This window comes from Bison bison, unplaced genomic scaffold, assembly GCF_000754665.1.
Source record: "Bison bison bison isolate TAMUID 2011002044 unplaced genomic scaffold, Bison_UMD1.0 scf7180017864134, whole genome shotgun sequence".
Lineage (NCBI taxonomy): Eukaryota > Metazoa > Chordata > Mammalia > Artiodactyla > Bovidae > Bison > Bison bison.
Genome location: NW_011494706.1, coordinates 6,255,914 through 6,279,522, shown reverse-complemented (window position 1 = coordinate 6,279,522; position 23,609 = coordinate 6,255,914). Strand labels below are relative to the sequence as shown.

At 38.9% G+C, this 23,609-nt stretch overlaps 1 protein-coding gene across 1 annotated transcript in view; it reads left to right on the top strand.

Annotated features, from left to right (window-relative positions):
- CCDC132 (coiled-coil domain containing 132) overlaps window positions 1-23,609 on the top strand; it is a 132,712-nt gene that overhangs the window by 86,380 nt on the left and 22,723 nt on the right. Inside the window, exons 17-20 of the mRNA XM_010839776.1 lie at window positions 4,019-4,109; window positions 6,226-6,402; window positions 9,833-9,951; window positions 13,256-13,362. Of these exons, the coding sequence (XP_010838078.1) occupies window positions 4,019-4,109; window positions 6,226-6,402; window positions 9,833-9,951; window positions 13,256-13,362 (494 nt within the window). The remainder of the gene's footprint in view (window positions 1-4,018; window positions 4,110-6,225; window positions 6,403-9,832; window positions 9,952-13,255; window positions 13,363-23,609) is intronic.

The following is a 23,609-nucleotide window of genomic DNA, read 5'->3' as shown; positions in this document are numbered from 1 at the left end:
AAGAGACAGGACCAGATGCCATGATCTTAGTTTTCTGAATGTTGAGCTTTAAGCCAACTTTTTCACTCTCCACTTTCACTTTCATCAAGAGGCTTTTTAGTTCCTCTTTACTTTCTGCCATAAGGGTGGTGTCATCTGCATATCTGAGGTTACTGATATTTCTCCCGGCAATCTTGATTCCAGCTTGTGCTTCATCCAGCCCAGTGTTTCTCATGATGTACTTTGCATATAAGTTAAATATAAAGGATTGTCGGGGAATGTTTAACAGGAGGATTCCTACCTGCTGTTTCTCACAGGTCCTTTGTTTCTTTTCAAGTGGAGCAGAATGCTGCTCCCAGGAACCAGGGTCATTGTGTGAGACAGGCTTGAGTCTCCTTTAGTAAACATTCTCTTTACAACAAAACTACTTAGTCTCGATTCCCTTTCTTGGGATATGGATGGTCTTCTGACCTTGTGGCAATTATTAATCCCTTGTTCCCTTGGTAACAGTTGTTACACGCTTGGTTTTCTGATCTTTATCATAGTTGTAAGAAACTTCTTGTACCACAGCTTATATATACTCACAGAAAATTCATTAATGCACCTTTGCTCCATCAGAGCTTGGGTCTCCATGTCTTTCTTTCTCTCTCTCTCTCTCTGGCTGATTCCTTGGAACGCAGAGACCAGTCTTGCTTACTCTTCTGCCTGGGCTTCTAAGACTCTCTCAAGAAGGTGCCCTGTGCCTTCACCCCTCCTCGAGAGGGCGCCCGGTGCCTTCGTGAGAGACGCAAGTCGTGTGTCAAGGGCTTTATTGGTTTTCTGCGTAAACCAGGGAGTATCAGCCTCTTTCTCTCTTTTACTTTCTTATCGTCGCCTCCCGACCGCCAGGTCCTGGTCCATTAAAGGACCCCAACAAAGGATGACAGTATACAGCATTGACGTACTCCTTTTCCTATTTGGAACCAGTCTTTTGTTCCATGTGCAGTTCTAACTGTTGCTTCCTGACTGCATATAGGTTTCTCAAGAGGCAGGTAAGGTGGTCTGGTATTCCCATCTCTTTAAGAATGTTCCACAGTTTATTGTGATCTGCAGAGTCTAAGGCTTTGGCATAGTCAATAAAGCAGAAATAGACGTTTTTTTCTGGAACTCTCTTGCTAATGATGCTGCTGTAAACATTTCTGTATAAGTTTTTGCATAGACATATATCATCAGTTCTTTGGGTATGTATCTAGGAATGTGTAGTAAGATGACAAATGTTTTGTCTATTTCCCTCTGTCCCCCTTCCCCCACCCCCCAACAAAAATTAGGTCCTAATATTTGGCAGCTGTAAATGTTAATTTATTTGGAAAAAGTATTTTGTAGATATGACTAAGTTAATGACTTTGTGGTGAGATTATCTTGGATTATCTGGGTGGGCCCTAATGCCATCACAGTTAAAGAGAGATAGAAGGGAACTTGATACAGATACAGAGACACATAGAGGAGAAAGTTATGTGAAGACAGGTAGAGGATGCGGTGCTGTGGCCACTAGCCAAGGAATGGTAGCAATTAGCATAAATCAGAAGACGCAAGGAACAGATTCTCCTCTAGAGCTTCTGGAGAGAGTGTATTCCTGCTGACATCTTGATTTCCACTTTGTGATTTCAGACTTCTGGCCTCCAGAACTGTGAGATTATAAATTTCTGTTGTCTTAAGTCACCTGTGTGTGCGTGTGCTAAGTCACTTTAGTCGTGTCAGACACTTTGCGACCCTATGAACTGTAGCCCACCAGGCTCCTCTGTCTTGGGATTGAACCCAAGTCTCCTGCATTGGCAGATGGGTTCTTTACCACTAGCACCACCTTAAGCCTTAAGTCACCCAGTTTTTGTTAATTTATTATAGTAGCCACAGAAAACCAACACAGAGCGAAGTTTCTGGGTCATATGGTAACTCTATATTTAACATTTTGAGGAACTACCAAACTTTTCCAAAGTGGTGTACCATTTTGCATTTCCACCAGCACTATATAAGGGTTCTAACTTCTCCAAACCCTTGCTAGCTCTTGTTGTCTCTTTGATTTAGCTATCCTGGTGGTTGTGAAGCAGTACCTCCTTACGGTTTGGATTTATATTTGCCTGATGAATGACACTTTTTGCATGTTTACTGGTCGTTCATATATCTTCTTTACAAAAAATATCTGTTCAAAGCATTTGCCCATTTTAAAATTGATTTATTTATCTTTTCTTTGTAGAATTGTAAGAGTTGTAAGCTTCATAGTTTTAGTTCTTACATTTGATCTGTGATTCATTTTAGTTAATTTTTGTAAATGGTGACAGGTATGGGCACAACCACTTTTGCCAAATTCTCAGCCGTGACCTACCATTTCAGACGTTTCTTTTGCGCTTCTCTCTATCCTCTCCATCCAGTTGTATGCATGCTAGATGTTTTGACAGCCTCACCTATCTCTTATGATCTTTTCTGTTTCTTCCCTTTTTTCCTTTTTTTTCCCCATTTGTGCTTCAGGTTTGCTATTTCCTATCAAACTGTCTTCAAGTTCATTAATTCTGTGATCTGGTGTTTTACTTGAATGTGAACGTGAAGTCGCTCAGTCGTGTCCGACTCTTTGCAACCCCATGGACTGTAGCCTACCAGGCTCCTCTGTCCATGGGATTTTCCTGGCAATAGTACTGGAGTGGATTGCCATTTCCTTCTCCAGGGGATCTTCCCAACCCAGGGATCAAACCTGGGTCTCCCACATCATAGACAGACGCTTTACCGTCTGAGCCACCAGGGAAGTAAAAATTGGGTGTTTTACTTACCTAATTTTAATTTGAAGTATTGTATTTTATCAGTTATAGAATGTTTGATTCTTTTTTGTTTTTATTATTGCAGTTCTTAAAAAAATTTTCTATCCATTTTGTGCATCTTTTTTCTGTATTTTGTTTAACTTGTTTATAGTAGGTACTTTAAAGCCCTTGTCTATTAAACTCACTAATATTTTGAACAGTTTCTGCTTTTCACAGATTTTACCATTTATTCCATCTTTAATTTAGAACCTGTGGGTTTTTGTTTTAAAAATCTAGATTTTGTTTTTAGCATGATTTTAGTAACAGCAGTGAGGTTTGTTGTAGGAAGAGGACAGGCACTGGCCTTTTTATTCCTGCATTAACAAGAAAGAAGTATTTGTTTCTCTGGAATTGCTTGTATATATACTGATTACTGAAGATACAGGGCTTCCCAGGTGGTGCTTATGGTAAACGATTTGCCTGCCAGTGCTGGGGACACAAGAAATGGGAGTTCGATCCCTGGGTCAGAAAAATCCCCTGGAGAAGGAAATGGCAACCCACTCCAGTATTCCTGCCTGAATATTCCATGGACAGAAGACCCTAGCAGGCTACAGTCCATGAATCACAAAGAGTTGGACACTACTGAACGTACATACACTCACATGCACACACTCAGAAAACAGTAAGCAGTATAATGTATGACTACTTGTTAATTTAAGTGCCATACTTACTAATTTATCTTGTAAATGTTGTGTAGAGATAGGCACTGAGCTAAAATATATTTAGAGAGTGATAATCACCTTGATATTGTGGTTTAGTAAGAATGATTAAGATCTATGCTTTTTAACATAACATTAAATTAAACATAACAATAACATAACATTTAACATTTGTCAGTATTTATGGTTTCATAAACCTGTAAATTATTTCTTGTTTTTTTCTTTTGGCAATGATGTCATTAGCTAAAGGATATCTTATGTACATGAGTTGGTGAGTCGCTTAGTTTAGTCCCTTAATAAAAATGTCATTTTCCCTGCATTTATTATTTTTGCAATATAGTAGAAATATTCTTGGGTTTGGTAAATACTTGAGGTTTTTTTCTCTTACAGATAAGTACATAAAAGCAAATGTTTGTGTTTACTACATTGGTCTGAATGGATTTTCAAAATTGATTATGATCACAGTGATAACTGTAATAGTTTTTGTTATATTAATTCTTGCGTGCAGTGTGCTTTTCTTCTTACTTTTGGGATTATTCGTTATTTGTTTTTAAGAACAAGGCTTGATGAACTGAGAATGTTTCTAGAGAATGAGACCTGGGAGCTTTGTCCTGTGAAGTCAAATTTCAGCATCTTGCAACTTCATGTAAGTTTTAAGAACAGATAAATCAGTTTTTTATTTAGTAATCTTTAAAAGCAAACCAGATACATGAAAGCATTTATAAAATAATTAAATTAGGAAAGAGTGCCTTTCCTTTCTTCCTTAAAAGTGATTAATAATAAGCCTGTTTTTACAAGGATGACACTTTTATGGATGTCACAGTCTGTCACTTTTTACTAATTTCAGTTTATACAGTTTAGAAAAACTCTTTTGCCTGCAAAGAGTCACAATTAATTTGTTTTCTTTAGATTTCAGAAGAGGGTCCCTGCTTTATTTAAATCTTGCAGAAAAATAATCAGTTATATTTTGATGGTCTTTAGTGAAAATGCTTATATTTGAAGAATATTTGTCATTTCTTAAAGGGTCCAGTAGGTTCTTAATTTCTGCTGCAACTCATAAATTTGTCTGTAATGAGAAAATGCCTCAGGGATAAAAGAGGCATTTACTAAAAAATACCACTAGTTTTTATTAGTTAATTGATTCCTTGAATCCTGTAATGCAATCTGTGAAAATATCTTTAATTGATTTGTTTTTTCTCTTGATTGAAACACAGTGTAGATAAATATTTCTTGTGTGTTAGACAATGTCCTACAAATATCCAGTGTCAGAATATAGTATATAAATTTAGATTCCTTTTTAGAAGGTCTCCTGCAGTTAGTTTTTGCCTCTGAAAGAAATATCTTTCTAGAAGGAATTTTCTTATTCTGGATAAATGTAAAGAATACATGATTAAAAGGATTTTTTTAATGGAATAGTGTTTACGCTCATATTGTATAATAGCTTACTTCTTATCCAGGTTTATCATATTGCTTTCCTAAAATGGTGATATTAAATGCAATGAAACATGTTGATTAATAAATGCTTTAAAGATAACAAAATTAATATTAATTTTAACATTATTTTAGAGTTATTAACAGAGAAGGCAATGGCACCCCACTCCAGTGCTCTTGCCTGGAAAATTCCATGGATGGAGGAGCCTGGTAGTGATGCATGGGATCACTGAGAGTCAGACACGACTGAGTGACTTCACTTTCACTTTTCACTTTCATGCATTGGAGAAGGAAATGGCAACCCACTCCAGTGTTCTTGCCTGGAGAATCCCAAGGGTGGCGGAGCCTGGTGGGCTGCCGCCTATGGGGTCGCACAGAGTCGGACACAACTGAAGCGACTTAGCAGCAGCAGCAGCAGAGTTATTAAATTAAGATGATTCCTTATATTACTTCAAATTCCAGCATTGACTTTAGCATCTCTATGTAAATAATTTTATTTGAATTTGTATTTAGCTATGAATTGTGTGTGTGGTACAGGCACACACACATTCTCAGTCGGTAAAGAATGTGCCAGCAGTGCAGGAAACCTGGGTTTGATTCCTGGGTTGGGAATATCCCCTGGAGAAGGAAATGGCAACCCACTTCAGTATTCTTGCCCATTGGCAGAGAAGCCTGGCAGGCTACAGTCCATGGGGTCACAAGAGTCAGACGTGACTGAGTGACTAAACCACCACCACCACCACCTTAACAGAGAAAGATATATGTTGCATGCTTGGTTTTCATTGTATTCACATAGAATATCTTAAATGGTGTAAGCTATTTGACCTGACAACAATTAGCTTTTATAAATGACTCTGTTGATTAAAACTACCCTACTGGGACTTTTGCTGTTGGGTAAAAATTTTTAGAATTATCATTTGAATTGAAGCTATTAAAAATTCTGTGCCATTCCATAAAGTAAGCCAAAAATATCTTGATGCACATAGCTCTGTTTTAAGTGATGTTGGTTTACTGAATTGTCTTTAGGAAAACGTTTGAACATGTGTGTGCAAGTTTGTGCTTCAAAAACTTCTGAGATTTAAAATGAATAACGTAAAGAATCAGGATGGTTTTCTTCACTAACTCTCCGTTTGCACTGATGGAATATGTTTATGTTGCTGTTGTTCAGTCACTAAGTTGTGCCCAGTACTTTGCGACCCCATGAACTGCAGCAGGCCAGGCTTCCCTGTCCTTCACTATCTCCTGGAGTTTGGTCAAATTCATGTTTATGTAATTGAATTGTATTGTTGTTGCAAAAAGGAATCTGGCTCATTTCTTTTTTTAATGTCTAGGAATTTAAATTCATGGAACAGTCTCGTTCCCCATCGGTTTCACCCAGTAAGCAGTCATCTGCAACTTCCTCAAAAACGGTAACCTTGTTTGAGCAGTACTGCAGTGGTGGGAATCCATTTGAAATTCAGGCGGACCACAAAGATGAAGAAACAGAAGATGTCCTGGCTTCTAATGGGGTATGTGGTGTTTTTAAAACATACTGTGGAATGTAAGTGGGGTTTTCTTATCAAGAGTGTTGTAGCCAGTGAGCAAGGTAATTGGCTAGATTTGTTCATACATTTACTGCCCTCCTTTCGTACCTATGGGGCTTCCCATGTGATGCAGTGATAAAGAATCCACCTGCCAGTACAGGAAACACAGGAGACACAGGTTCGATCCCTGGGTTGGGAAGACTCCCTAGAGGAGGAAATGGCAACCCACTCCAGTATTCTTGCCTGGCAAATACATGGACGGAGGAACCTAGAGGCTACAATCCATGGGATTGCAAAGAGTCAGACAAGACTAGGCACACACGCATAGGTTCATATATTTACCACCCACTTTCCTACCGTTACACTTAGGCACCCATGTTACTGTTTGCACTGGAAATGAATGGCTTTCGAGTACATTTTGTTGACATTGACCTTTTGAATGATGAGCTTTGTCTTTATGTTTACTTATGTTGTTATTAGATTGCTTTATATTCTTATCAGATTATTGATGGAATAGGAGTATAGTTTCTTCACTGCACAGTTAACACGATTTGTTGGATAGATGGATGTATGTGAGAATAGATCATCTGCACTTTTCTCTCAGCTCTACTCTTGGGCAGCTAAGTGAGTCATTTTGTTCCATATCCCCTTTACTGAGAAAGGGTAATGTCTTATTTGGTTACTGGCTAGGAATATTTTGAGCATTTAGGAGTATGATGTTTTTGTTTTGTACATTTATTTATTTTTAATTGGTATATAATTGCTTTATAATGTTGTGTTGGTTTCTGCCATACATCAATGCAAATCAGTCATGACTATGTATATAAATATATCACCCCCCTTCCTGAATCTCCACCCCACCCTTCTAGGTCATCACAGTGTCACGTTGGGCTCCTTGTGTTATATAGGAGTAGTGTTTTAACAACACTCTGAGCAGTTCAAAAAATGTAAACCCGAAGTAGTGTGAGTTGATGGCAAGATTTGCAGGCAGCTGATGATTATGACTTTTATTGATTAACTGTGTGGCTCTTGGCAAGTCCCTGTGACTCTGTGACCCTCAGTGTTCCCGTATTTACAGTGTGGGAATGCTGGCCTCACCGTTACCCACAGGCTGTTTTCACAGTTTTTAGTTTGGATGTGTCCTTCCGCTCTGCAGAATTTCCAGAGGGACTGGGTACGATTTTTATTTTGGATTTGATGAAGATGTGGTGCAAACTGTGCACATTTGACAAAAAGCTGTTGAATTTGTCTCCATGGTTTTGGGTTTTGTTAGTAAGTGAAACTATCCTTTAAAAAACATGGTCATGAAAATATACCAATATCATGTTTCATCGTGAAGTAGAAATTATTTCATAGTAAACCTTATGTAAAATGATAATTTAGTGATTCTTTGTGACATTTTGTCTCAGTTAATATAGATTAAATGGAAAGGAATTAAGCCAGTCCAATATTTTTGAAATAATGTATCCCTCTGTACTAATGATTTGTTCATTTTAATCTCCCATTGCCTTTGATTTTTTCTTTGTGGCAGTTGTATTCTATATAAGGTAACCAGGAACACTAAATCTGCAATAGAAAACTGTTACTTTTAGGCAACATATGGGATTAAGTATCTGCAAGCCTCTGGTCACAGCATTTTCACCAGCTGGTCAGTATACAGCCTTTGTCTTATGTGTGTTTTAATATACAGTGTCGACTTCTTAACATAGAGCTCACAACTGGCAGCACTATAACCCCTGCCTGAGTGAAGCTTATCTAACACACTTACTCTTGCCATACGGCACCTTACAGTCTTCTTGCACTTGGAAACACTGGACGACACCAGTCCTGGGCTTGGGGGACATTCTGACGGTGAAATCACCGGCGAAATGCACAGAAACGTTAAGAATGTGGCACTAAGTCACCTGTGAAAAGGGCGTTTGTTTACAGCCGAAATAAGAAGGGAGAGGGTGGTTGCCTTGTTGGCTCTCAGTCAGGAGTGTGCAGGTGAGGTGACCCAAAAGGCTTCGCTACTCCACACAGAGCACGCATCCGTGCACGACCGTGGAAGTGTTGTGAAGTCTTGATGTTGGGGTTACAAGTTTTATCAGGTAGGGAAACTTGCAAACACAGAATCCTTGAAAATGATCTATGGTGCTGGGCAGCTGACCCTAGTTTATAGAGAACAGTTTTCTGAGTGTCCGCAGAATCACGTTGTGTACAAGTAGAGGAGAATGTCTCCAATGTTTATTTGTATCCATTAACGTGTGAGCTGACCTTCCCAGGTACAGCATAGGTCCTTGAGGGTCAGAGTCCATGTCTTAGAAACAACCTGTCAGAATGCTTTGTTGGTGTTGTTCAGTCGCTAAGTCCTGTGTGACTCTTTTGGGAGCCCATGGACTGTAGCCCACCAGGCTCCTCAGTCCATGGGATTCTCCAGGCAAGAATACTGGAGTGGGTTGCCATTTCCTCCTCCAGGGGATCTTCCTGACCCAGGGATCAAACCCTCGTCTCCGGCTTGGCAGGCGGACTCTTTACCACTGAGCCATCTGGGAAGCCTGTCATAATGCTTTAGACTCAAAAAGTAGTCATTGAATTAGAGGACTAATTTCTTTGCATGTTGTCATCATACTGGTCTCCTCAACTGGCATATGGGGATAAAACTCCTTCATAGAATTGTTTTGAAGAGTCAGTGGGGCAGTTTATGAAAGCACTTAGCCCGGTACTTGGTTAAAACGCAATACATGTTAGCCGTTGTTCAGTCATATTAATTTATAATGCTCATCGGCAGTGATGTGGTGATACTGCCGTGCTTCCTTTGTTGCGCGTGGACTCCTCTTCCTCTCCCACACTGCACTGGGCCACGATGCCAAAAAGATGATGAAAAGTCACTGCCTCCCAAGAGCAAATCTGCCGTTTTTGTCCTTGCTCTCAGTAGTCCCTGGACGCTTAGCCTGTTTCTAAGCTGCCCTTGGAATTAAATAATGAATTAGATAGAATGTTAGCATGTGTGTTGTATGTGTTTATTAAGCTGAATTAATACTTCTAGACTGTCAGAATTTTATCCTTCAGCTTTTTATAATAAATTAGCAAAATGGAAATAAGTATGGTGAAACTACTTGAAGAGTTTTTTTTAATCAAACATACACTCTTTTCCGCTTCTAGGGTGTGTGTTGTTTTTTATTTGTTTGTTCATAGGGAAACTTTTTTTTCTTTGGGGCATTTATAAGCTTTTGAACGTATGTTTGTATTTTTCTTTTTTCCTTTGAGCTGGTTAAGGTAGCATGATGATAAAGAAAAGGGAAGGTTAACAAGGTTTTGATGGCAAAATTAAAGCTTCTAAGATTGGGTATTATCTTATTGTGTTGAAAGACTCCAAGAAAGGTTGGTTCTACATTCACAGTGTTGAATATACTGTTTTGTTGGGTTTTTCCAGTACGAATCTGATGAACAGGAAAAAAGTGCCTATCAGGAATACGACAGTGACAGTGACGTTCCTGAGGAACTGAAACGAGATTTCGTTGATGAGCAGACAGGTGATGCTCCTGTGAAAAGGTAGTTATTCTTAGGTTGTGTGGTATTTCACATTTTATGTTACATGCTTAACACATAGGATTTACTTGCAAGGTTAAGGAAAAACAAACCTCAAAAATTAAATTTTCTTTTGGTTATAATGTCACATGACAAGTTAATATATTTTAAAAATGATTCCTGAAAGGCTGAAAATGTAGTTTTTTTTGTTTTTTTGTTTTTTTTTATATAATGGGCATAAGCTAAGAGCTCTTAATTTAGAGATCAGTAGCTTTTTCAGAAAAACAGACTTGAAATTTATAGAATCAGTACCACCATGGAAGGCAGTTTATGCCTCACATAGATCAGTTTGTTTCGCATTGATTTCCTTTTCCTCAAGGAGGAAAACAGTCATTTGTTTTGTATGTGGAGTTCCTGCCTCAGTCTAGTGAATAGAGAAAAATCTTCCCAGTGTCATTGATATTTGCTATTGGAGCCTTTTATTAATGTTCCTTTTTTTGTACTTGAGTTTTTGTTTTATGATTAACTGTCTTCTTCAAAAACTACGATAACCATATAAGAATTTTTGTCACCTTCTTTAAATTGGGCCTGATTCTGATTTGTGAGTAATGTCATGACTATCAGACACTGAATGACCACAAATATATTTTTAAGGACAGATTTACATACCCTCTTGCCTACCCTTTACCCTCTAAGTACCTAGTTAATACTTGGTTGATTTGACACCTTGACTGATATAATCTCTCACCTCAAAAATGAGCAACTCATATAATTGGGAAAATTTATTTCCATTGGTTTGCACAAATGTATGATATATACATCTGTGATCCATTTTGAACTGAGTAGAACTATTTTGTTGGACTTCTTCATCAGATGTTTTGAGTATGTTTTTGCTGAAAAGAAAACTAATTAAATTGAACAAACAGCTTCCATTTACATGTGTACATATGTACTCCCATTCTTGGTGGGTTTTACAGCCCCTTAAACTTTGACCCTTAAGAAATATACACAATGTAAACTCCTAATTGCAGCCAGCCAACCAGTTGACAGTTACTGTCAATTTCAACTTCTCAGTGTCTCTTGAATTTATTAAAATTCTTGTATTTCACTGCCACCATCCTAGTTCAAGGAAAAGTATCTATGCAGATCATTGAATCAATCCCCTTCCCTTGGCTTCCCATCTCTAGTCTTAACCCTTTCTAATCCATTCTTGGATACAAATTTAGATTTTTCTTTCATATACAAATTTGACTGTGCCTTTTTCCTGGCTAAAATGCTTAATGGCTCACCACTGCAGTTAAGATAAGGCTCATGCTCTTTGTCATCATGACGTTCCGTTGTTTTCGATGGTCTGGCCTTTACTTTTCCTTCTGCCCATGCATTCTCCAGGCTACCACTGTCAACTCCTTATGCCTCTCTGAGTATATTGCTTTCTCACCTCTAGCCTTGTTACATGTTGTCCCCTTTTCTTCTGTACTTACCATATATCTTCTGCTTTTCCTTTGAATTTACTACTGTCACCCCAACCCTGCTGCTGCTGCTGCTAAGTCGCTTCAGTCGTGTCTGACTCTGTGCGACCCCATAGACGGCAGCCCACCAGGCTCCCCCGTCCTTAGGATTCTCCAGGCAAGAACACTGGAGTGGGTTGCCATTTCCTTCTCCAATCACCGCAACCCTAGACTTTACCATTATACTTTATACCTATTTCAGATTCTAAGTGAAGTGTCTTTCATATCTGTAGGTCTGAAATCAGGATGCTTGATACAGTTGATGTGTAATTTCCCTAGAACACTTTTTTGTTTTTTAAATGACGTATCTTCTTTTTTGTTTTTTATTTATTTAATGACATATAGTTGATTTATAATTTTGTGTTAGTTGTCAGTGTACAGCAAAGTGATTCAGTTATGCATATATATGTGTATATATATATACATTCTTTTTAAAAATTCTTTTCCATTATCATTTATCATGAGGTATTGAATACAATTCCCTGTGCTATACAATAAATCCTTGTTTTTTTATCTATTTTATATGCGGTGGTGTGCATCTGTTAATCCCATATACCCAGTTAAACTCCCCACCACTTCCCCTTTGATAACCATAAGTTTTTTTTCCAATGTCTGTGAGTCTGTTTTTGTTTCATAAATGAGTTCATTTGTATTGTTTTTTAGATTCCACATATAAGTGATATCCTGTAGTATTTGTCTTTCTTCGTGTGACTTACTTAACTTAGTGTAATAATCTGTAGGTTCATCCCTGTTGCTCCAAATAATATTATTTCATTCTTTTTATGGCTGAATAGTATTCCATTGTATGGGTGTGTTTGTCTGTGTATGTGTGTGTGCATATGTGGGGGTGTGGGTTTACACACACACACACACACACTTTTATCTGTTCATCTGTAGATGGATACTTAGGTTGCTTCCACATCTTGGCTATTGTAAATAGTGCCACTGTGAGAATTGGGCTTCATGTATCTTTTCAAATTAGAGCTTTCATCTTTTCTAGATACATGCCTAGGAGTGGGATTGCTGGGTCATGTAACTCTATTTTTAGATTTTTAAGGAACCTCCATATAGTTCTCTATAGTGGCTGCGCTAATTTACATTCCTACCAACAGTGTAGGAGGGTTCCCTTCTCTTCACTGTCTCTCCAGCATTTATTATTTGTAGACTTTTGATGATGGCCATTCCATCTGGTTTGAGGTGATAGCCTCACTGTAGTTTTGATTTGCCTTTCTCGAATAATTGGCAGTGTTGAATATCGTTTCATGTGCCTGTTGGCATCTGTATATCTTCCTTGGAGAAATGTCTGTTTAGGTCTTCTGCTTATTTTTTGATTGGGGTGTTGTTTTTTTGTTATTGATTTCTATGTGCTGTTTGTATATTTTGAAAGGTTAGCCCTTGTCAGTCCCATCATTTGCAAATATGTTCTCCCAATTCATGGGTTGTCTTTTAATTTTGTTTACGGTTTCCTTTACTGTGCAAGATTGTAAGTTTGATTAGGTTCCATGTGTTTATTTTTGCTTTTATTTCTATTGGCTTGGGAGACCTAAGAAAACATTGCTCTGATTCAGTGACACAGCTTCTTTTAGTGGTTGATAATGTGTGAGAACTGAAGAAATACATTATAGTCCTTTATTTCTTGGCTTAATGATTTCTCTTCCCCTCTGTAAGGACCAGAGGATCATCTCTGTATCGCCAACTGATACATGGTAAGATTTTCAATAGCTAATTAGTGAAGGTAGGCTATATCCTAAGCTGAATAACTTATTGACTTACTACTTGCCAACCCTAATTTGAAATCTGTTTTGTTTTCTCATATCAAGTGTTTCTCGAGAGACCCTAAAAAGCAGGAAGAAATCAGATTACAGTCTAAATAAAGTGAATGCACCCATCTTAACAAATACAACATTGAATGTAATAAGGCTTGTTGGTAAGTAGCTATTCCTTTTTTAAAAAAATTATTATAGCAGTTAGATTAGTCTACATTTATTACCAAATGGGTTTTCAATGTGCAGTCCAGTACCCACCACAGTGAAGAATTTAAGATTGTCTTATGTCAGTGCTTTCTCATCTTAATTGTTCCAAATAGTAATACTAATGTCAGCTTTTCTTTTTTAGTTAACTACTAATATTTGTGTCTTCCACTTTTTGTAAAATATTCCAATTAATAGAAATCTAGTGGAAAACTTCTCTGTGTGAGTTAGAGGTCCATATGAGATGATGGTAGTACCAGTTTCGTATTTATACAGTATTTTGTATTTTATTGTTTCACTGATATTCACAGTCTTGTCAGATAGGCAGAGTGAACAGTGATTGTTCTGGCATTTTTCAGACACAAGAGTTCTACAAGCCAAATGTTCACACCATGGGAAGTGTTATTCATATTACAGATAAGACCCTTATTGATGATTTTGTAGAAGGCAAATAACCTAGAAATGCCATATGAAATATTTAAGTTTGAAGATGATAGGGATATTTAATATCGGTACTTCAGCATTTTATATGCTATCTCAACCTTTGTGTCTCACAAATAAGTCTGTACGTTTGACAAATAAGTTACAGAGATGTCTTCTTATGTTAATTAAGTTACCTATACCAGTCAGGAATCTTAGTGACTTCTATAAAAATCTCTGTGTTCTATTTATGGAGATGATAATTTCCTGTTGCCTAGTTTAATGACTCTTAGCTCTAATAAAAAAAGTTTGTGTTCCCAAAGATAATTTCTAAATTTCATTAATGAATGGGATAAAGATGGAAGTTTCTTTTTTTAGAAGTCTGACTTTCTTTAGGAAAAATAGTGTGGAAAAGTAATAATGAATTGAGCAGAAAAGAAAAAGTTTATATTTTTATGACACAGAAAAATGGCAGATTCTAAAAAGCTATTATATGGCTGGTTATTGCCAGGGAATTAGCTTTTCTTCCTTATCCAAGAGAGCTAACTGAACCTACAATCATGAGTTATTCTCTAGAATTTATAGTCAGAATTGGAAGAATTCTGAGGAGATGATCTTGTATGCTGCTGCTGCTGCTAAGTCGCTTCAGTCATGTCAGACTCTGTGCGACCCCATAGACGGCAAGCCCACCAGGCTCCTCTGTCCCTGGGATTCTCCAGGCAAGAACACTGGAGTGGGTTGCCATTTCCTTCTCCAATGCGTGAAAGTGAAGTCGCTCAGTCGTGTCCGACTCTTAGCGATCGCATGGACTGCAGCCTACCAGGCTCCTCCGTCCATGGGATCTTGTATAATTTCCCATAAAATGAGGATTTCTTTCTCTGCTGCATCTAATATATGTTGGCCATCTAGTAGTCTCTGTTTCATGTCTTGCTATTGCTGAAACCGTTATTAGTTTGCAAGACTCCTCATTCTGGTCTTAGACTGATATAATTGGTAGAAATCTCTCCTTCATAGTAAACCAAAATAACTCTAATTCTACCTCTTGGTCTTAGATATGCCCTTAAAAGAAAAAAGAGTTTAAGTCTATACTTTTTTTCTCCTTTTTTCCCATGTGGTCATTTTTCTGATATGTGGTGGTAGCTATAGTGTCCTTCCTTTCCTTTTGCTTCCCTTTCCCCAGTCCATTCTTCAGAGTCAGTGTGCTTAGTTCCTCGGAGAAGGCGATGGCACTCCACTCCAGTACTCTTGCCTGGAAAATCCCATGGGTAGAGGAGCCTGGTAGGCTGCAGTCCATGGGGTTGGGAAGAGTCGGACATGACTGAGCGACTTCCCTTTCACTTTTCACTTTCCTGCATTGGAGAAGGAAATGGCAGCCCACTCCAGTGTTCTTCCCTGAGAATCCCAGGGATGGGGGAACCTGTTGGGCTGCCATCTTTGGGGTTGCACAGAGTCAGACATGACTGACGTGACTTAGCAATAGCAGCAGTAGCGGTGCTTAGTTCCCTTATATGGTCCTCATTGTTGGATATTCCAAAGTCCTTGTCATCCTTATCAGTCCTCTGTACTCACTGTAGATTACAGTGTCTGGACCACTGCTTGAGATGTAGTTGAATGAAGTCAGTTTGTGCTCAGTTATGTGGAAGTAACAAAACACCCTAAAACATCAGTGGCCTTATGATTTATCACGATGCATATTGACTCCTGAGCCTCTTAGTTCTGCCCCATGTGTGTCTTCATTCTGCGATGCAGGCTGAAAAAGTAGCACTGATCTGGGATATGGGGAGAACAAGAGCTGAGCCATATTATGACTCTTAAAGCTGCCACTCTGATGTGCTGCACTGACTTCCTGTAACATGTCACTGGTCGTAGCAAGTCAGGCTTGACCCGTGGTAGAGAAGTGAACTTCTGTCGCAGGAAGGAACTGCCAGTCCAGGGCGGTGGACAAGGATGCATAATCCTCTTCCAGGGAGTGGAGGTGGGAAAGAACAGATAGTTGGGGAAAATAATACAGTCAACCACATTAAATGGTAACTTAACCACATTTAAGGTAAGTTATCTCCTTACCTAGTTCACAAAGGACTAGAGGTCATCATTGTTGCCTTCTACCCTAAAAGACATATATTCAGTCAAAGCGAACAGGAAGCCACAACAAAACTGAGGAGGGGAAAGTCATGTTTTATTCAACTGTGTTCATGTTAAGTCGCTTCAGTCATGTCCGATTCTGCGACCCTATGGACCTCACCAGGCTCCTCTGTCCATGGGATTCTCCAGGCAAGAATACTGGAGTGGGTTGCCAGGCCTTCCTCCAGGGGATCTTCCTCACCCAGGGATTGAGCTTGAGTCTCTTACATCTCCTGCATTGGCAGGCAGGTTCTTTACCACTAGCACCACCTGGAATGCAGACAAATCAGAAGGAACAACACATTCTGTTTTTCTCATTATTCTAAGAAAGGGATATGATAATGATAGAAGTGTGCTGCTGGAACTAAATTCAGAAGACAATAACAACAAATTCTTCCATAAGGATCACTGACCAACACAGTGGACATTGTTTTTGAACAGTGGCTTTATAGAAACAGAAAAACTTCATTCTGTGGCTCTTTAGTATAGCAGGTGTGTTAAACCTGAGCAGTCCTGAATAGGACTTATTCAGGGAATCTGACCATCGTAATTTCAGTCTTCTTCCCACTGGATCTTTTACTAGAGTTGTCATTAGGGCACAGTGCATAGGATGACCATCTGACTCTCATGTCTTTTCATTTAGGGCTGGGATTAGGTGCTGCCGCTATTCCTCAGTAGACTCATGCCTACCACTTTCTCTCTGCCTGGGGCGTCTATATCTTCATTTTGTACATATTCATAAAGTAGACGGAGAAGGCAATGGTACCCCACTCTGATACTCTTGCCTGGAAAATCCCATGGCAGTCCATGGGGTCGCTAGGAGTTGGACACAACTGAGCGACTTCACTTTGACTTTTCACTTTCATGCATTGGAGGAGGAAATGGCAACCCACTCCACTGTTCTTGCCTGGAGAATCCCAGGGATGGGGAAGCCTGGTGGGCTGCCGTCTATGGGGTCGCACAGAGTCGGACACGACTGAAGCGACTTAGCAGCAGCAGCAGCAGCATAAAGTAGAACTTTAAGGGAACCACTCACTGAGGGGTCTCTGACTAGTAAATAACAGTACTCCATCCCCTGTTGTTATTGCATAGAAATACTTGAAGGTAATACTGGCAAAGCTAATGTCTCTTCTTACAAAGCCAGTACAGTTGTGTAAATAAGCTAGATTAATTTTTGGTGCCTGGGAAGATGAAGGAACTCATTCTCAGTGGTTGGGAAGCACATTTGAGAACATTAAAGGCGTATACAAAGTGTCCTTTTTAAGTAGTGTTTATTTGGCAGATATTTAGGAGAGATTAGACAAAAAGAGTGTAACGGGGCTCCCCAGTCCTATACACACACACACATGCGGGTGGTGCCTAAATCTATTGGAAAGGCTTGGAGTCCTTCACAAGTACAGGGGACCAACCAGAATGCTTGCTTGTGAAAAGAGAAAATCCTGTCAGGCTGAGAATTTCTTGCAGACAGGCAGAGAAATTTTAAGGTGTTTATCTCATCACTGAAGTAGCTTTGTTATCCACCATTTTCTCTACTGGAGGCAACTCTCATGTGAGCAGCTATGGTTAAGTCTGAGGGGCAGAGGATAGGGTGCCAAAACCTATGCTTATAAAACCTGCAGACCTTACAACAAAATTATTACCTTAGCAGCTGGAAAGAATACACACCAACCCATGCACAGAATTTAACATTACCGGGATACATACACAAGGGACGTTTAGTCAGACTGTGGCAGAGTGGCAGTGTATATGACGGAGGAAACACAGACTTCAGAGGGAAAAAATCTCTTTTCACTGGTATATTCTTATAGGTGGGACATTGATATTTTCATTTTATCACAGAGTGTTTTAAATTGAAAAAGTAATGTGTGAAAATGGTTAAAAATTAAAACCCCAAGGTAGAAACAAAGCCCTGACCTCCAATTCACCTTTCTCATTTGTAGCATTTCCAGTTGGCCTATATGTGCTATTTATACCCATTGAGGATCTCTCAACTCAGTGCACTGTTCTAAGGAGAACAAACATCCTTCCAGCTCAGATCCTGTTCTTGCTTTTGCCCCATCAGATTGTTAGCTCCTATACAAGAAGAAGAAAGTTTGCCATCTTTGCAGCATATAGAGCACCCAGCCAAATGCTTTTTGCTTCTGTAGCTACTCAATAAATTTTACACTGAGAACTCTTTAATTTTTTAACACACACACACACACTGTCAGCATTTCTTTTTCTTTTTACCTCGAATTCACTTCTCGGCACAGGGGCTGTGTCTCACTGACTAAATCCCCCAGGTCCCCTTCCCTGTGGTCCTCACACTCCTCTCTCTGCATTCCCTACGATGAGCTCGTAAGGCAGGCCCAGTCTTGTTCCTCTGGATTGTAGTCCTTGTCCACTCTGCTGCTTGGTTTCTTCTCCAGCCCCTCTGTGTGCCTCCTTCCCTTGAGTATACAGGACTCAGGGTCTAGATTTAAGGTGAGAGGGTTTTTGTTTTTTGCTTTTTAAAAAAATTTAAGTATAGTTGATTTACAGTGTTTCAGATGTATAGGAAATGATTCAGTTTCATATACGTATATATAGCACATATATGCTCATATGCACATACATATATATGTATATATTTCTTTTTCAGATTGTTTTCCATTTTATAGACTGTTACAAGATATCGAATATAGTTCCCAGTGCTGTACAGTGGGTCCTTGTTGTTTATTTTATATATAATAGTGTGTTTCCATTAAACCCAAATTCCCAGTTTATTCTCTCTTACCCTTTGGTAACAATAAGTTTGTTTTCTATGTCTGTGAGTCTGTTTTGTAAATTAGTTCATTTGTATCGTTTTTTAGATTCCACATATAAGTGATATCATGTGGTTTTTGTCTTTGTCTGACTTGACTTAGAATGATCATCTCTAGACCCATCCGTGTTGCTGCAAAGGGTGAGAGAGTTTAAACAGTGCTTCCCGTGTGAAGCTTTTCCTCATCTCCAGATTAGGTTAGATTCTCTTCATGTAATACCCTAAATATATATATGTCTCCCATTTTGCCTTCCTCATGAGTATATTTATTTTATTTAGCAGAGGTAGCTAAGACATTTTGCTCTCTTATTATACGCTATGTAAACATTTGACAAGCATTTTCTCATGAGTTCTTCAGAGTACCTTTTTAATATACAGTCAATTGAAGCCTGGTGATAAATAACATGCCTTATATGTCACACAGGTTGTCTGATCCTAGAGCCGGTAAGCTCTTGACTCCATGCTTCATAGCCCTAGTAGAGGATGTCAGGAGTGTCAGTTCCTGGACAGAGGTCAACACGGTGATAGTAGAGGTTGGAGGCAGGAGTAGGAACTTCATGAAGTTTGTTATTTGGGAGACATCTTTCTTGGTTATCTGGGCTACCTGTTAGGTGACTTTCCTCTGTGTTCCTAAAGCATGCTGCCTCTGTGCTTCTGTTGCGAACTCTGGAGAGGAAGAGAGGGTGCCGTGTATCTGAACTACAGACCACATTTTCTCAGCTCAGCTGACTAACTTCGGAACCGTGCTTCTGTATTTTTATCAAGGTGGCTCCTCTCACGGTAACACGGGCGTGTGTACATGCATGCTCAGTCGTGTCCGACTCTTTGTGACCCCGTGGACGGTAGCCCGCCAAGCTGCTCTGTCCATGGGATTCTCCAGGCAAGAGTACTGGAGTGGGCTGCCATGCCTTCCTCCAGGGGATCTTCCCAACCCAGGGATCAAACCCGCATCTCCTGCACTGCAGGCAGGTTCTTTACCACTGAGCCACCGGGGAAGCCTTCACAGTAACACATTAATTAGTAAAGAAGAACCTGTGGTAAAAAGCAAATGTCTCCCACCCACCTACTGCTCCCTCTCAATAGTATGGAGGCAATTTCTTGGTTTGTTTCTGATTGTCTTTCTACTAATTGTAATTTCTCAGAAAAAGGTACTAAGAAGTACATGTTTTGAATCCTTGTCAGTCTAAATATGTCTTTATTCTGCTCTTCATGGAATGACAGTTTAGTTGTGTATAGAATTGTCGACTGAGAATTACTTTTCCTTAGAAAGTTGAAATGTCTGGTGTTCTATTATTCATTTTATTGCAGGTGAATTTCTTCTGTCTGAAAGCTTTTATGGTTTTTCCTCCTGATGTTTCAGAATCCTCTCTGGGGTCTCTGTGAGTTCTTTTTCATTAAGCGTATTGGGTAGTTTGTTGCCCTTTCAGTCTAATGGTTCATGTGTTTCTCAGCTGTGAATGTTTCTTTGATTTCTGCCTCCCCATTTTCTTTAATCTCTTTTTCTTGGATTTCCCCTCACTCAAGTGTTCAGTCCCTTAAGTTCGCCCTTTACGTCTCTCATATTTCTCTAATATCAATATTTTTCTGTATTCTTGTCTTTTTGCTATACCTTCTGGTAGACTTCCTTTTCCCATTTTTTAATTAAAAAAAAAATCACATTTTTAGTAACTTTAAATACTTAAGAACCCTTCTATACTCTTTTTCTTCCTGCCATGTTTGCCTATTATATGGCTTCACATAATTACTGTATTTCCTCTTCTTTAGCTTCAGTTGTTTTCTTTTCTCTAGCATCAGCTTTTCTTTTTACTGTCATTCTGAATTTTCCTCATGAGCCTGGTGACTTTCAGTTATTTATCCCTAAAATAGAAGGCCTGGATAGCCATTGTGGGTGTCCTCTGCTGAGTAATTAGAACTGTGTAGGAGCTGGCTCTTTCTCCTTAGTAGGTATTCTAACTGGGAACTTTGTATAGAGTAGGGCAGGTCTGGGTAGATGGCAACCCACTCCAGTATTCTTGCCTGGAGAATCCCATGGACAGAGGAGCCTGGTGGGCTACAGTCCACAGAGTTGTAAAGAGTCGGACACAACTGAGCAACTTCATTCACGCACTCACTCACTTTACATTATGGGGACAGATCTCCAGATTCCCAGAATGAGAAAGATTTTAATCTGTAGTGCCAATAGCCACACTAGAAACCTTAGCTTTTCTTTTATTTTTTTAAGTTTGTTCAGCTAAGTGAATTTGCCAGTGTTGGGGGTGGGGGTGTGTTGTTTATTCTTTACTTCTTTTAGAAAGAACTCCTAGGGGGCTTTATTTCGCTTTTGTCTGGGAAGTTCTGGCAGCCATATAGTAGTCCCCCCTTATGTGTTGAGATATGTTCAAAGATCCCCAGTAGATGCCTAAAACCATAGGTCATGGCAAACCCTGCATAGATGATGTTTTTTCTTCTGTACACATACCTGTGGTAAAAAGTTTATAAATTAGGCTAGGCACAGGAGAAGATTAACAAGCCATACGAATAATAAAATAGAAAAATTATAACATATGCTATAATAAACGTTATATAAATGTAGTCTTTCTCACACAGTACCTTACTGTACAGATTCAGTGCCTTTACCATCTTAGCTAAGCACTTATTGCTTTGGTTGAAACTTTTGCAGTCCAAGGTGTGACAACGAAAACTAGCACAAATTTCTTTTTCCTTCTTCATGGTTTCACAGAAGATTCAGTCTTACCACAGATCTTAGCATCCTCAGCATATGATTTTTTTTTCTTTCATTATTAAGTTGTGAACGTCCACCTTTTCACTCAAAGGAGGTACTGTACAGCTTCTCTTTGGCAGATCCGAATTGCCAGCATCACTTCTCTTGCATTTGGGGGCCATTTTAAAGTAAAATCAGAATTCCTTAAACACAGGCACAGAGATACCACAACAGCTGATCTGATAACTGAGATGGCTACTAAGTGACTAGCAGGCAGGATGTGCTGGTCAAAGGGATGGTGCCAGACAGCGTGAGGTTTCAGCATGCTGCTCAGAGCAACACTCGACTTAAAAGTTATGACTTGTTTATTCCCAGAATTTTCTATTTACTGTTCTAGGAGTGAGGTTGACTGTGGGTAACTGAAACCACAGATAAGGGTAGGGGAGGCTACAGTACTGTAACTGCTGATGAGGAACAGTAACTAGGGCGTGTGGACAGGTACTTTGTTCCATATGTAGACCGTGAGTCCATCCATCCTTTCTCAGCCCCATGTATTGTTCCTGTTCCTTTGCAGTACCTGTTGCTTCTAAGCAGTCACGTCTTACCAGACAGCTTCCACATCCTTTGTGGTTCTCTTTGTCTATCGTCTTGCTCCCATCTACTCTCTGTCACCTAGTACAGACAGGGATTGGGAAACTGTAGCCTGCAGGCCAAATCAGTCTGACTACCTGTTTTTGTAAATAAAGTTTTATTGGAATACACCCATGCTCATTTGTTCACATGTCGTCCATGGCTGCTTGTGTGCTATGAGGGGAGAGTTGAATAGTTGAAACCAAGACTAGCAGAGCTGAGTATCTGCCCCAGAGACTGAATGACATACAAAGCCTAAGCTATCTAGTCTTTGGTCCTCTACTGGAAAGGTTTGCCAACCCCTGGTCTAGGAATGTTTTGAGATTTATCATTTTCTGGTGAGCATACGTACCTGCCTTTACTTTCTCAGCCACTTCTCTTCATAGGAATTTAAATGATTGTAAAATTCTTTTTTAATTCAATAATACTGAGGGAGTGCACAAATTCCCTCAGGCCTCTAAAGGCCTATTCGACCCTGTAGAACTGGAAAGGCAGATTTCTTACTCTTCTCTGTGTTAGTATACTGGCAGCCTGCTTCTCAGTGACTGCCTTCCGTGTTTGGCCCTGTGAAGTCATGGAGGGGCTCTGTGAGAGAACAGGGACTCTGTGTAGTTCCTAGTGTCTTAACACAAGACCGTGAACATAGTCAGCTTTCAAAAAGTGTTTGTTGAATGTACTAAATGATTATGTTTCCTTTTTTTTCAGACCAGTTGGGATCATCTGGTGTTTGGTTTTTTTTTTTTTCTGAATGCATATTTAAAATAGCTTTTACCTATTAATTCATTTTTATATCCTTTCTTAAGATGACTTATATGAAGAATGGTTAATCTTATTAGGAATGGAGAGGAGCTTTGTATTCTGGATATGTGTCAATCCAGATGTTGTCTACTATTCACCTTCTAGAAATGTTCTTTTACAGACTAAAGTAATATTATCTACTTTTTCATTTTTTTTTTCTTTACAGTATCACATTATTTAATGGGTAAATAGTTGCAGTTTAAATAGTGATGTGTTTGCAGTCAATGAAATGTCTTCATAGTGATCCAGAATGTTCTATGAGTGTATTTTCAAAATATTTTTCAATTGAGATTAAAAAAAAAAAAATCTCGATTATGTGAAATTATTACAAAAAATAATTCTGAAACAAAAGACTTGTAAACAGGAGTAAGAATAGAATCTAAATTGATGGGTTTTTTTTTTTACTCTGATATGTGTGTGTGCTTGTCTTTCTGACCGTCCCATTATTTAAACTCATTTCTCGTGTAAATTAAGACAGATATACTGAGTTCTTAGATAATAAAGAAATGATGTAGATATTTCCATTAGAGTAAATTTGTCATTTTTTTTCTGCTGCAGTTAATATGTTTTCTCTTGAATTCTGGTGTCCTCAATAGTACCAGTTTAAAATGCATAGCAGTTCCATAAAGTAGAGATGGCTCCTGAATGCTCATTTGGAAATAAAGCAAATAGCCTGTTTTAACAACTTCTGCAGAAAAGCATTTTTTATAGATCTTCTTTCCCTGTTATTTCCTTTAAAAAACACAATTCAG